The sequence below is a fragment of the Microcaecilia unicolor genome, chromosome 7 (assembly GCF_901765095.1).
Source record: "Microcaecilia unicolor chromosome 7, aMicUni1.1, whole genome shotgun sequence".
In the NCBI taxonomy this organism is placed as follows: Eukaryota; Metazoa; Chordata; class Amphibia; order Gymnophiona; family Siphonopidae; genus Microcaecilia; species Microcaecilia unicolor.
The window spans coordinates 197,766,194-197,780,197 of NC_044037.1; the positions used below are offsets into that span (position 1 = coordinate 197,766,194).

The 14,004-nt window shown below is 44.4% G+C and overlaps 1 protein-coding gene across 1 annotated transcript in view; it reads left to right on the forward strand.

Annotated features, from left to right (window-relative positions):
• BOLL (boule homolog, RNA binding protein) overlaps nt 1-14,004 on the forward strand; it is a 420,709-nt gene that overhangs the window by 265,121 nt on the left and 141,584 nt on the right. Inside the window, exon 8 of the mRNA XM_030210355.1 lies at nt 7,817-7,864. Coding sequence (XP_030066215.1) covers nt 7,817-7,864 — 48 coding nt within the window. The remainder of the gene's footprint in view (nt 1-7,816; nt 7,865-14,004) is intronic.

Here is a 14,004-nt window from a genome sequence, read left to right on the forward strand (position 1 = left end):
GAAAATTGTACTTAGCACAGAGCATACATTATGAACAGAAAAATTTACAGTATTGGGAAAACTCGTATGCTGTGAATATTCTTGTTACCATCCCTCTTATGGAGTGCCTGATCCAGGAAGGGTACTTCTTTATCTGTCTGTAAAAGACTGTCATGTAAAGGGACAGTTAGTGTATCTATTATGGGCTGCAGATTTACAAATGGCTGCTCTACCCAGAAGGAAGACAGCAGCCAGAGGGCATATACAGAAAAATTGAAGCAAAAACATTATGAAACATGAATCAAACCGTAAACATATGCTTGTACACCTAATACCTAATAAGTAGACAAAAAGCATTATAACTAAAAATGGAACAGAAATTACATAAAAGCAAAAATCCTGCAATCAGAGCAACAGTGTAATCACTGAGGTAGTGTTCAACAGTTCATCCTGTAAATAGAGCAAATCTTAAATCACACAAATGAGTCCAATAATTCTCCTTCCAGTAATGCAGCTGTAGGTGTCACTGGTTGCAGAATATACGGCTCCGTATAGAGTGGGTCTCGCATCATGCTTCAGAAGGAGGGAAACATCAGATTGAGCAGAGCAATGAGGACTTAAAATGGCATTAGCACAAAAAGATTCTAAGGCTTGATACTTTAAGCAAATCTAGTTGAAGTTAATTTGGAATAATAAAGCTATTACTATTCTCGCCGATGAGAAAACAGTATACCAAAAAGAGGATACCATAATTCATATACATTTCCCTGTATAAACATTCAACATACATCTACACCTTCATTCACAGCGTACAGTGTTCTTTCTAGATATTCTGCCATGTGACTTTCCAACAATATGTACTGGTAAAAAGTACATTCAAATTGCACATGAACAGCTGAAAACTGTTACAATGTAAACATCTCTGTAACGTTTGATATCGAATTACCATTTCTGTAACCTTTTCACATAGAATTATCCAAAAATAAGTGGGAATTTGTCATCCATTTGCTTTCCAATTAAACTCACTACAAATCAAAACATAACTGGAAATCTGCAACATGGTAGCTCCCTCTGGTGGCTAAAAGAAGGAGGAAAAACAGTAGAATGGTAACAAATTATCTGTATTGTAGATGAACTAAATTTAAACAAATTACTGCATGATCTAAAATCACATTAAGGTACACTGTGCCTTAATGTGGTATGGCTATGAAATGTCAGGTACCTAGGGTACAGAACATACGTAGGTATAATAGTATCATGAGAATTAAACACATTTAATATTGCAGTACACAAACATGTCTTGTAATTAAATTTAAAGAGAAGGGAATTTAAACCAATTGGGGCAGACTAGATGCTGTCCTTAATCTGGGCCACTACAAAACATTTTCTTGCAAGGTACACAAAATATGTTAACTTCTTAATGTAAACATTCATCTAGATTTACTTTTCCTGTGAGGCAGTTTCTCTAGAATATCAGCTGCCTAAGGTAGAGTGACAGAGATATTAATGAATTAAACACATCAAGTAAAACAAGAGACAAATGTTATCTAGCATTACCAGCACAAATAGAAGTCTCAGCAGGACTGGTATAAATCCTATGGTGATGAAGCTCACTTGCAAAATACATCTGATTGTAGAGAGAGATAGTAACCATATGGAAACAATTTGCATCACAAAGTTTAAAAGCATGTAGCATGTGAACACAACAGAAAAATACAGGCAGGAACTTTACAGTAAATCTCCCAGTGAATGTAAAATTTATCCTAAATGTATCCTTGTAAATCAAAATCCAACAGTGAATGTTAAGTTTTGAAGCCAATGTAAGAAAAATTAGCTTTAAGAAAAGTTCTGATGAGGCACAAACAGTTCTGATAACTAAATTGAAAGGTAAAGTCAGTTGCGTACAATCTTAGTAGGAGGGAATGAAACCAGCTGGAAATAAGAAAACTACATTACAAAACTTAGCATGCCATCAGAAATATAAGAGTGTAAAAATTAGCAACATGTAAACTCTGTCAGGTGTACTGTGGGCGGTGCCACCGTGATCCATGATATCAACTTAGACAGGGCTGCACAAAACCCTTTGTCATCCCAATACGTTTTCAAGATAGGTATCCGACACTGTTTCAGCTTTAAGAAAGCTGTCTCATACAAAGAATCAGGCTTTAATGTATGAGTATAGTATGTAGTACAATAAGATGGGCCATTTGGAATTGGATCCAGACTATAGAAATAAATGAAAGGTTGTACAGCCTGTGTTACATATGTGCTGCATACCACGGAGAAATCAAAAGATTTAATGATTAGCTTTCAGGAATCTCTTAAAAGTTAGTGCTCTTAAACAAAGGCAATTATCAGAAGAACATGGCTAAATATGCTCCCTAAAAGAAAGCATAAACTGGTCTGCACTTGTTGAAATGAAGGCACATACTTATTATGGCATTTTACATTAAATGTATTACAGAGAATGCAGAGCAAGGGCAAGCTGTGAACCCAATGTAATAAAATTTAGCTGTAAAAAATTTTTCAAAAAGTTGCATCCTTGGCTGATCTTTACAATATATAGAACAGGCAAGAAAGAGCCTTATAATTTATAAATCAAAAATGGTAGTGCATTTTAAATATTCATCTGCATTGTGAATCAGGGCCCTTGAGACACACAGCAGTTGGAAGGTAAAATGCAATTAAATCGCCCGTAAGAGGGACAGCCGTAAGACTTCTAGAAACAGGACATAATTAATCTGCACAGCTTAGAGAAAGTAGCAAAAAGACAGGAAACAGGTAGTCTGCATACAATAAAGTTACAAGCAGCTGAATTGTTCCTGAAAGAAACACAAGTTATGCAGACATACCCACACATAAACTGGCCAGTCTGCACTCACACACACATATCACAGTGATGACGGACAGCAACAGAAAGAAGAAATAAAAAACAAACCGCTGCTTTAAAGAACAGCACAACCTCTGCCAAGAACCCCTGCCAGGGAAGGAAGAAATACAGCTCCCTTTAATCAAACGTAATGGGTCACAAAATAGTTCTCAGTGACTCAAGTAACACAGACTGCTTGCAAGAAAAAGAAATCCCTCTCTCTTACTAAAATGACGTCACAAAAAAACCCTGAGAAAACAGTGTCGCTGCCTGCACAATAAATCCAGCACTTTTTTTTTCTTACAGCACGGGGCAGAAAAAAAAATTCCTCCTTAGACTTTAGCAATTTATGGCATGACATTTTAATAATAGAAACCTATTGTCTTGAGAAAAACTAAGCTTTATATACAATATATTGCACCACTAAATAGCAGAATAAAGATTGGTCGTGAATTTAAGAAATTATATTTTAAATGAAATAAACAGTGCTCAGAACTGAGTTCGTGAATGCAGCTGACAGGCAGCTATATCACCACCACTACCAACATCATCGCACCATCAACCCTCCCTTCCTACCAACTTATTCATTATCCTGAATGTATATTTAAAAGCAGAAATGTTACTTAGCTTCGGGTGATTAAGTGCAAATCTTGTGGGGCGCTCAGTGCAGCTGCGTGTGTCCCAGGTCTTTAAAATTCTTTAACGTGCTTCTATTTTATTTTTCATTTGCTGTGTAATAGAGTGCCCATTTCTTAAAATCATGTATGCCTAAGCAAATCTCTATTCCTCGCTCTCAACATGTAATCACATGTTTCGCCCTCTGGCATCTTCAGGAGAACAAAATCTAAAAAACAAAATCTTTATTCATGAACTATGTTGTTATGTGCTAATGCATTATAACATCTTCAAATAATTAAAGAAACTGAACTTACATAATATGACGACCACCCGGAAGGAAACAGTTCCTATACAGGTCGGCAAGACGCCCACACATGCGCAGTGGTGTTTATAAATGGACCAATTACAAATGCGTGACCGCCCACCAATCAATAGCCTTGTTGAGCCCTCTGGGAATTGTAGTTTTTCAACTGTAGATGTATTGTGCTTCACTCTTCAGTAACCTGGATACAATATTACCACCTCAAACTTGCTTATTGTGTGCCAGTACTACAAATTTTAACTCCTCCTCCCTATGGCCCTTCAAGTCCCAGTGGCTCACTAACGGAGCCTCTGTCTTATGTGTACGCAAATTACTGAGATGTTCACCTATTCTCAATTTAATTTTCCTCTTTGTTTGGCCTATATACCACAATGAGCAGGGACATTGTATGCCATAAATAACTTGAGCAGTCTCACAGTCTGTCCTATCTTGCAGATGAATAGTAAGATTAATGACCGGGTGCGTTACACTAGATGTAACCCACGCATGTTTACAATAAATGCAACCATGGCATTTGAAATGACCTCTATCATTTATTGGGGTTCTGTTGTTTCCCTTATGCTTGAGTAATTCACCCAAATTCCGTGATCTTGTATAAGCAAACCTTGGCATCGTAAACATGCCATGTAGCCGCATCATGGGCCAGTGCGTTTTAATAATAATCTTTATTTGCATAGTTCTTGAAGAATATGGTAGCACACACGTAACTATTTCATCATTGGGAGACAGCCCACCATCTTTCTTTGTTTCAAACAACCATCGTCTCCGGACATTAGCCGCTCTTTTCTGTGCTTTTCGTACAATTTTCCGCGGATATCCTCGCTGTAAAAACCTGTGTGACATATCTGCCGCGTGATTGTGGAAATCCACTTTTGAATTACATATCTTCCTCACCCGTAGGAATTGACCACAGGGTATGGCTTCCTTTTGCGATACAGGATGGAAACTTGAATAATGGAGTACAGAGTTAGTATTAGTTTCCTTACGAAACAGCTGGGTAATAAATCGTCCTTGTTGTAATGCAATAGAAATATCCAAAAAATTCACTTGAGTACCTCCCACATAAGACAGAGGCTCCGTTAGTGAGCCACTGGGACTTGAAGGGCCATAGGGAGGAGGAGTTAAAATTTGTAGTACTGGCACACATTAGGCAAGTTCGAGGTGGTAATATTGTATCCAGGTTACTGAAGAGTGAAGCACAATACATCTACAGTTGGCAAACTACAATTCCCAGAGGGCTCAACAAGGCTATTGATTGGTGGGCGGTCACGCATTTGTAATTGGTCCATTTATAAACACCACTGTGCATGTGTGGGCGTCTTGCCGACCTGTATGGGGACTGTTTCCTTCCGGGTGGTCGTCATATTATGTAAGTTCAGTTTCTTTAATTATTTGAAGATGTTATAATGCATTAGCACATAATGACATAGTTCATGAATAAAGATTTTGTTTTTTAGATTTCGTTCTCCTGAAGATGCCAGAGGGCGAAACGTGATTACATGTTGAGAGCGAGGAATAGAGATTTGCTTAGGCATACATGATTTTAAGAAATGGGCACTCTATTACACAGCAAATGAAAAATAAAATAGAAGCACGTTAAAGAATTTTAAAGACCTGGGACAACACGCAGCTGCACTGAGCGCCCCACAAGATTCGCACTTAATCACCCGAAGCTAAGTAACATATCTGCTTTTAAATATACATTCAGGATAATGAATAAGTTGGTAGGAAGGGAGGGTTGATGGTGCGATGATGTTGGTAGTGGTGGTGATATAGCTACCTGTCAGCTGCATTCACATACCCAGTTCTGAGCACTGTTTATTTCATTTAAAATATAATTTCTTAAATTCACGACCAATCTTTATTCTGCTATTTAGTGGTACAATATATTGTATAAAAAGCTTAGTTTTTCTTAAGACAATAGGTTTCTATTTTAAATAGCAGTTTAGAGATATTCGTAGAAACCCTAAATTGTAGATTCCCAGTTTATTTAGTTTATGACATTTTAATAAAACTTGTACTCCCTGTTATTCAATTGATTCTACATATTCAAATTATTTTAATGATTTTAATATAGAAATGTAAATATCACCATAAATAACATATAACATATATAGCCCCACAGTGCTCCCAGCGTTGCTGGAGATTCTTCCCCAATCCCGGTCATATATACATCATCTTTCAACAACTATAGAATACACCCAGCTAGTTATAAGCTGATACCATTTTTTAAAAAAAAACATTTTCTATTGCATGTTTCAAAGTCAATAACCCATAGGCATAAAGGACTGCCCTTGACGATTATCTATATTAGATTAAAGATTAAAGATTTGATTGGTGGCTATGTGGGGAGAGCGGTGATGAATGGTACTCTTTCGGTAAAGGAACAGCGGTTCCTTTGCCACCCCAACCCAAAAATCCCCTATATATATTTCGTTCCGAAGGTTCATAAATCCATGGTGGACCCCCCGGGCCGGCCGATAGTATGCACTAGGGATTCAGTATTAGAACCCCTTTCTAAACTTGTGGACAGGTTTCTCCAGCCCTGGGTTAGTAAAGCAGCTTCATATGTCCGTGATTCTACGGATTTTATACATACTCTGGACCAGATTAAAGATCGAGGTCTGGTGATGGACAGTATCCTTTTGGTAGGCTTGGACGTAGTAGCCTTGTACACAAATTTGCCCCAGGATGGGGTTATAGAGGTAGCCTGGTCTTTTCTGGAACAGTGTGACATCCCTAATGATAAGAGATTGGCTTTACGTCAATTCCTAGTTTGGGTCATTGGGCTTAATTACTTTCAATTTGAGAAGACGTTTTATGTCCAAAAAAGAGGTATAGCCATGGGGGCCACGGTTGCTCCCTCATTGGCTTGCCTCTACATGACAAAGTTTGAAGAGAAACACGTCTATTCTTCTCCATGGCACGATAATATTGTGCTTTGGCGTCGGTATATAGACGATGTGATATTGTTATGGAAGGGCTCTGAGGAAGATCTGGGGAAATTTATAGGCGATCTGAATAGGGCAGACCCTTGTGTTAAATTCACGGCACGAGTCTCTAGGGAGGCTATTGAATTTTTAGATATTAAAATTACCAAAACGGATTCTGAGAGTTTATCTACCTCCATTTATAGGAAAAATACCGACAGGAACACCCTTCTACATTATTCGAGTTTCCATCATGTTGCTTTGAGAAGGGGAGTTCCTGTCGGACAATATCTGAGATTACGTAGGTTATGTTCCTCTCTGGAAGAGTTTAAAAGTCAGGCACAAAGCATGACGGAGAGATTTGTCCAACGAGGGTACCCCCTATCAGTGTTAAAACGGGCTTACAAACGGGCCCGGTATGCCCAGAGGGACTGGCTTTTTGTCCCGAAACAGAAGTCGATGGTCAAACCAATTGCATGTGTTCTTCCTTTTTCCCATCGGGCTCCGGCGATTGGACATACAATTCATAAATTCTGGCATATCTTGAGTGTCCACCCAGTTTTTAAAGAACACCCTGCAACGTAGGTGTGATTTATGTCACTTAAACTTGTATTTTATAAAAACAAGTACTACTACTACTACTATTTATCATTTCTATAGCGCTACAAGGCATACGCAGCGCTGTACACCATACACAAAAAGACAGTCCCTGCTCAAAGAGCTTACAATCTAGATAAGGCATCTACTTGCCTTCATAAAATTGACCTAAATTGGATGCCCGAAAACCTGCTTACACTAGACATCTCCTTTTAAAATTAACTTCCAATTATCAGTTAGGTGTCTAAACCTTTTGAAAATTGATCTCTAGGAGAAACATGCCTGATACCAACCAATGACGACCATGCCTTGTAGCGCTATAGAAATACTAAATAGTAGTAGTAGTAGTAATTTAATGACTTTTATGGACAACAGTTTCTATGTTAGAATTATATAAGCAAAGGAAACTAAACAGTTTTTCTTAATTTTAGTGAAATATTCTTTATTCTCTTTTCTTAATTAAGGAAATGGATTTAACATTTTTTTTCTTTTTAACCATAGGCCCCTACACAGTGTCTCCCAGGGCAGTGGCAATGGGGTGTTCCACAGGTAAAAATTCTTTCTGATCTTCAGTATCTATAGTTATTGTTGACATTAATACAATCCTACATTTAGATGATAGATTGAATTTACCGTATTGCTGTTTCTGTTTATCATGTAATTCCTTGTCATCAAGCAGATGAAGCCATTACGTATGGGTTATGTCCATCAACCAGCAGGGGAGATAGAGAGCACTCAAACTTTCACAGTGCCCTCTTGGCCAGCTAGCTCCACTGCCTCTTCAGTATTCTCTATCTCCCTTAGCAGGGTGGTTGCAGCTTGTTCGAGCTCCAGAAAAATCTGCCGGGAGGTGGTTCCTGGCTTGCCAGTTGTTAACCGGGGTGTTGGAGGCTATAGCAGCTTCACTTTAAAGGCACATAGGTTAGCCCTTTCCCTGCCTTACCCATTCCTCTGTGGATGTGGACATATTGCCTTGCTTTCCCTGTCCTTACCCACCAACAGTGGATGCAGGCATATAGGTTCGCCCTTTCCCTGCCTTTCCCACTCATCTGAGCCTCCGGAGTCTTCAATACCTCTGCTTTCCTCACAGCTTTAAAAAAAAAAAAAAGTCGCGTCGCGTTTTTAAACGCAGAGACGCTGGAACAGAGGTTTTTGACCTGATTTTCAGCAGGATCGTAGTTGTACACTAGATCCTTTGAGGTAAGAGTGTTTTCCAACTCCTCCGGGGTGGGCCCGTGATCGGGGCGATTTTGGCGCGAAACCGCCATTTTGGATTTTACCGCCGTTTTTCGGCAATGGCTGCGGACAATGTAAAGCGCTGTTCCACTTGTGGCAAGCGCAAATCAGCAGCAGGGCTCTGTAAATCGTGCTGTATTGGCGTAGGAGCCGGCCCGAGCATGGCGAGCGATGTTTCTTCCCGCTCTGAGCTGGCAGCGGGCACCATTTTGCTTACACCGCATGGCGCGGCCTCCGTGGACACGGAGAGACCTGAGCCGGGTGGGGCACCTCGAGATGAGGTTATTTCAGGAGTGGCTAGCACTGGACAGGATTTGGGTGCCCAGGGTGAGATTTTCTCCCCGGATTTTGTGCTTTTGCTGCATAAAGCATACATGATGAAAAGAGCCCTTCCTCAAGGGTCGCCTGAGGCTCCTCTGTTTGCCCCCCCAATGGATTCTGGCCTGGGACTGCCCAGTGAGGTTTTTTTTCACGGATGCTTGGCCTAAAGATAAGCGCAGAAGGGTTAATTCCCCTTCAGATTGTGGAGCACCTTCCCCCCCCCCCCCCCCCCCCCCCCCCCCCCCCCCCCCCCGTGGTCGGGGTGTGAGGATTCGGAGAACTCTGACAGACGTTCTTGGTCTGAGGAACCAGAGTCAGGTGCGGATTTACCACAGGATCTGGATGATCCCTCCGCGGTGAGGATTTTCCACCGTGATGAGCTGCCAGCGCTTATTTCAGATACCCTGCAGGCCCTCTCGATTGAAGATCCTGACAGTGGCATGGCCTCCTCGTGTAATCCCAGGATGGCTAGTACCAAGAAAGCTGCTTGGGCCTTCCCTTTGCATGACTCCATCCTAGAGCTTGTTTCAGCTCAGTGGGCTGACCCCGAGGGACCTTTGAGAGTTTCCAGGGTTATGGGGCAGTTATACCCTCTGCGTGAGGGACATATGGCTCGTTTTCAAATGCCTACAGTGGATGCCCTAGTCACTGCGGTGACAAAGAGAACTACCCTCCCTGTTGAAGGAGGTGTTGCCCTGAAAGATGTTCAAGACCGTAGGCTGGAAACAGCGTTGAAACGGTCCTTTGAAATTGCAGGTCTCACTGTTCGGGCGTCTGCATGCAGCTGTTATGCTGTGAGAGCCTGCCTAGCTTGGCTGCAACAGGCAGTGGCTCAGCCCGGAGATGGAGCGGAGCCCTTCTTGGATGTGGCTCCGCGGATGGAGGTAGCCTTGTCCTTTCTGGCTGATGCCCTTTATGACCTTGTCAGAGCTTCGGCTAAACAAATGGCAGTAGCAGTGGCGGCTCGCCGTCGTCTGTGGCTACGACACTGGGCAGCGGACATGGCCTCTAAGCAAAGGTTGGTGAAGTTGCCTTTTCAAGGACTTCTCCTATTTGGTGAGGAGTTAGAGAAAATTGTGAAAGGCCTGGGTGATTCAAAACCCCAGCGCTTGCCCGAAGATAGGCAGAGGCCTTCCTCTAAGGGCCAGGCGGTCCACTCCTCGTACAGACCTCGCTTCCGTGAAGCTAGAAGGTACTGCCCGGGGCGTTCTGCTGGGTTCACTTCACGTGCCCGTGGTCAGCAGAGGAACTCCTTTCGCTCGGACAAGCGTTCCGCAGCCGGTGGCTCAAGACCAGGAGTTCAGGGGCGACCCTCTCAATGATGGTGCGCCGGCCCTCTCCTCGATGCCTGTCATCGGAGGACGGCTTTCCCTCTTTGTCGAGGAGTGGGCCAAGATTTCCTCAGATCAGTAGGTTCTGGACCTGATCAGAGATGGATACAGAATAGAATTCAACGCCCCAGTAAGAGACGTGTTTGTGGAGTCCCGATGCGGTTCTGCCGTCAAACGGGCGGCGGTGGAGGAGACTTTACAAGGTCTGATTCAGTTTGGGGCAGTTACCCCGGTGCCTCCCGCCGAGCAAGGCTGCGGCCGATACTCCATCTACTCTGTGGTGCCGCGAAAAGGTGGGTCCTTTCGCCCTATTCTGGACTTAAAAGTAGTGAACAAGTCCCTGAGAGTGCGGCATTTCCACATGGAATCCCTGCGCTCCGTCATTGCGGCGGTTCAGCCAGGAGAGTTTCTCACGTCTCTAGACCTGAAAGAAGCTTACTTGCACATACCGATTTGGCCCCCGCACCAGAAGTTTCTGAGGTTTGCGGTGTTGGGAAAACATTTCCAGTTCAGGGCCTTGCCTTTTGGCCTCGCCACAGCTCCCCGAACCTTTTCGAAGGTAATGGTGGTAGTAGCTGCTTTTCTCAGGCGAGAAGGTATCAGGGTTCACCCGTACCTAGACGACTGGCTCATCAGAGCAGACTCTGCAACAGAGAGCTTACAAGCTACAGCCAGAGTGGTCTCAGTACTGCAATCTCTAGGCTGGGTCGTCAATATGGCCAAAAGTCACCTGTCCCCTTCACAATCTCTAGGGTTTTTGGGGGCCAGGTTCGACACAGTCTCGGGCTATGTGTTCCTACCCGAGCCAAGGCGGTGCAAGCTTCAGAATCAGGTCCGTCTGCTCCTGAGGATGCCCCACCCGCGAGCTTGGGACATTGTCCAGCTGCTGGGATCGATGACAGCCACGATGGAAGTGGTACCCTGGGCGAGAGCGCACCTGAGACCTGTACAGTATTCCCTACTCCGGAGATGGTCTCCTATTTCTCAGGATTACCAATGCAGACTTACTTGGCTCCCTGCGGCCCGTCTCAGCATGGAGTGGTGGCTCTCGGACAGCATGCTGCGGCGAGGAATGCCGCTGACGCTCCCCGTTTGGTGCCTAGTGGTAACAGATGCCAGCCTGAAGGGCTGGGGCGCACACTGCAAGGGGAAGCATGCCCAGGGTCTATGGACACCCGAGGAGTCGGAGTGGTCCATCAACCGCCTAGAGTTGAAAGCGGTGTTTCAGGTGCTTCTGGCCTTTCAAGTGACCCTGGAAGGATTGGCTGTCAGAGTGATGTCGGACAACACGACAACGGTGGCCTATATAAATCGACAAGGCGGAACAAGGTGCAGAGCACTAGCCGCGCAGGCCGAACTGATTTGCCACTGGGCCGAGCTGCATCTTCAGTGTCTGTCGGCAGCTCATATTGCAGGTCAGAGCAATGTGCAGGCCGATTATCTGAGCAGGCATCAGATCGATCCAGCAGGATGGAATCTGGCAGACGAAGTATTCCTGCAGATCTGTGCCAAATGGGGCAAGCCCGTGATGGATCTAATGGCGACAAGTGCCAATACCAAAGTCCCGTGCTTCTTCAGCAGACGGAGAGATCCTCGCTCGGCGGGGTTGGATGCCTTGGCTCAACCCTGGCCTCCGGGTCTACTTTATGTGTTTCCCCCATGGCCCTTGATAGGGCGCCTGCTCTTGCGGATTCGGCCTCACCCAGGAGAAGTGGTCCTCATCGCCCCGGATTGGCCAAGGAGACCTTGGTATGCAGACCTCCGACAGATGCTCCTGGAGGCTCCTCTGCCGTTACCTCTGGTACCGAACCTGTTGACTCAGGGACCGGTAGCCATGGAGGACGCCGGCCGCTTTGGTCTTACGGCATGGCTATTGAGAGGGCGCAATTGAGGGATAAAGGTTATTCCAATAAAGTTATTTCCACTCTCCTGCAAGCCCGCAAGCGGTCCACTTCCGTGGCTTATGCCAGGATTTGGTGCCTGTTTGAGTCTTGGTGTGCTTCCAGAGCCATTGCTCCAATGCGGGCTTCTGTCTCGCCGATTCTGGACTTTTTGCAGGAAGGTGTACAAAAAGGCTTGGCCTATAATTCCCTGCGGGTGCAGGTGGCAGCGTTGGCCTCCCTTCGTGGTAAGGTGGAAGGCGTGTCTTTGGCTGCTTACCCAGATGTGGCACGGTTTCTTAGAGGGGTGCTTCGGCTCCGACCTCCAGTGCGAGCACCCTGTCCAGCTTGGAACCTGGGGCTAGTTTTGAAAACCCTGCAGGCATCTCCTTTTGAGCCGCTTCGGCGAGCATCGGAGAAAGATTTGACACTGAAGGCCGTTTTTCTGGTGGCCATTACCTCGGCGAGACGGGTGTCAGAGCTCCAGGCGCTGTCCTGTAGAGACCCATTTCTGCAATTTTCAGAGTCCGGAGTCACGGATCGGACCGTGCCTTCCTTTATGCCTAAGGTGGTTTCAGCCTTTCACCTAAACCAGCCTATTTTCTTGCCCTCTTTTTCAGAGGAAGTGTTTCCAGAATCTTTTGGGCAGCTGCACCTTTTGGATGGGCGCAGGACTCTGCTGCAGTATCTGCGCGTTACTAACTCTTTCAGGACTTCTGATCATCTGTTTGTTTTGCTATCCGGTTCTCGCAGAGGGTCTCCAGCGTCTAAAGCCACTATTGCTCGCTGGCTCAAAGAAACTATCTTTTCAGCTTATCTGCTGGCCGTCAGGGTTCCGCCTGTAGCCTTTAAGGCACATTCTACTAGAGCGATTTCTTCCTCTTGGGCTGAAACTGGAGCACTCTCTCTTCAAGAGATATGCAGTGCAGCAACATGGGCTTCTAAGCTCTCCTTTGCCCGACATTACAGGCTGGATGTGGCTGCCAGGAGGGATGCGCGTTTTGGTGCACAAGTGCTAGCGCGTGGTGTGGCTTGTTCCCACCCTATCTAGGGATTGCTTTGTTACATCCCATACGTAATGGCTTCATCTGCTTGATGACAAGGAAGGGAAAATTAGGTTCTTACCTTGGTAATTTTCTTTCCTTTAGTCATAGCAGATGAAGCCATGAGCCCTCCCTGTATGATTGTCTGTATGCTGTGAATCTGTTTTTCAGGTTCTGTTCTAATTTCCTGAAGTTCCTTTCTTGGGAGAAAGTTGGAAAACAATCTTCAGGATTCATGTTCAGTTTAAATTTAGGAGGATGTGTTCATTCCCTCCAGCATGTTTTTTTTGGAAGATGTGTTGATTCTCTCCAGGAGGCGCGTGTGTTCCCCTCCAGTTCTATAAATAGGAGGATGAGTTCATTCCCTCCAGTGTGTTGGGAGGATGTGTGATTCCCTCCAGGAGGCGCGTGTGTTCCCCTCCACTTATTCAATAAGGAGGATGAGTTTATTCCCTCCAGGAGGATATGCATTCCCTCCTTTATGAGTTCATGCCCTTGTGATGGGCCATCGTTCGCTGTGAGGAAAGCTCTTGTGATTCCCATTGCGGTTTGCCATACTGCTTTGGAAGCTTCAAATACTGAAGAGGCAGTGGAGCTAGCTGGCCAAGAGGGCACTGTGAAAGTTTGAGTGCTCTCTATCTCCCCTGCTGGTTGATGGACATAACCCATACGTAATGGCTTCATCTGCTCTGACTAAAGGAAAGAAAATTACCAAGGTAAGAACCTAATTTTCCCATTTGATATTTAGGTGCTGATATTCTATGAATCACTATGTTTAAAGATAACCAGATGATTTCAACCAGCGTATCTACCTAAGTCCTAAACTATATGGTTTAGTAAAGACAGCTATTTGTACAGTCCCTCTTAACCAGATAACA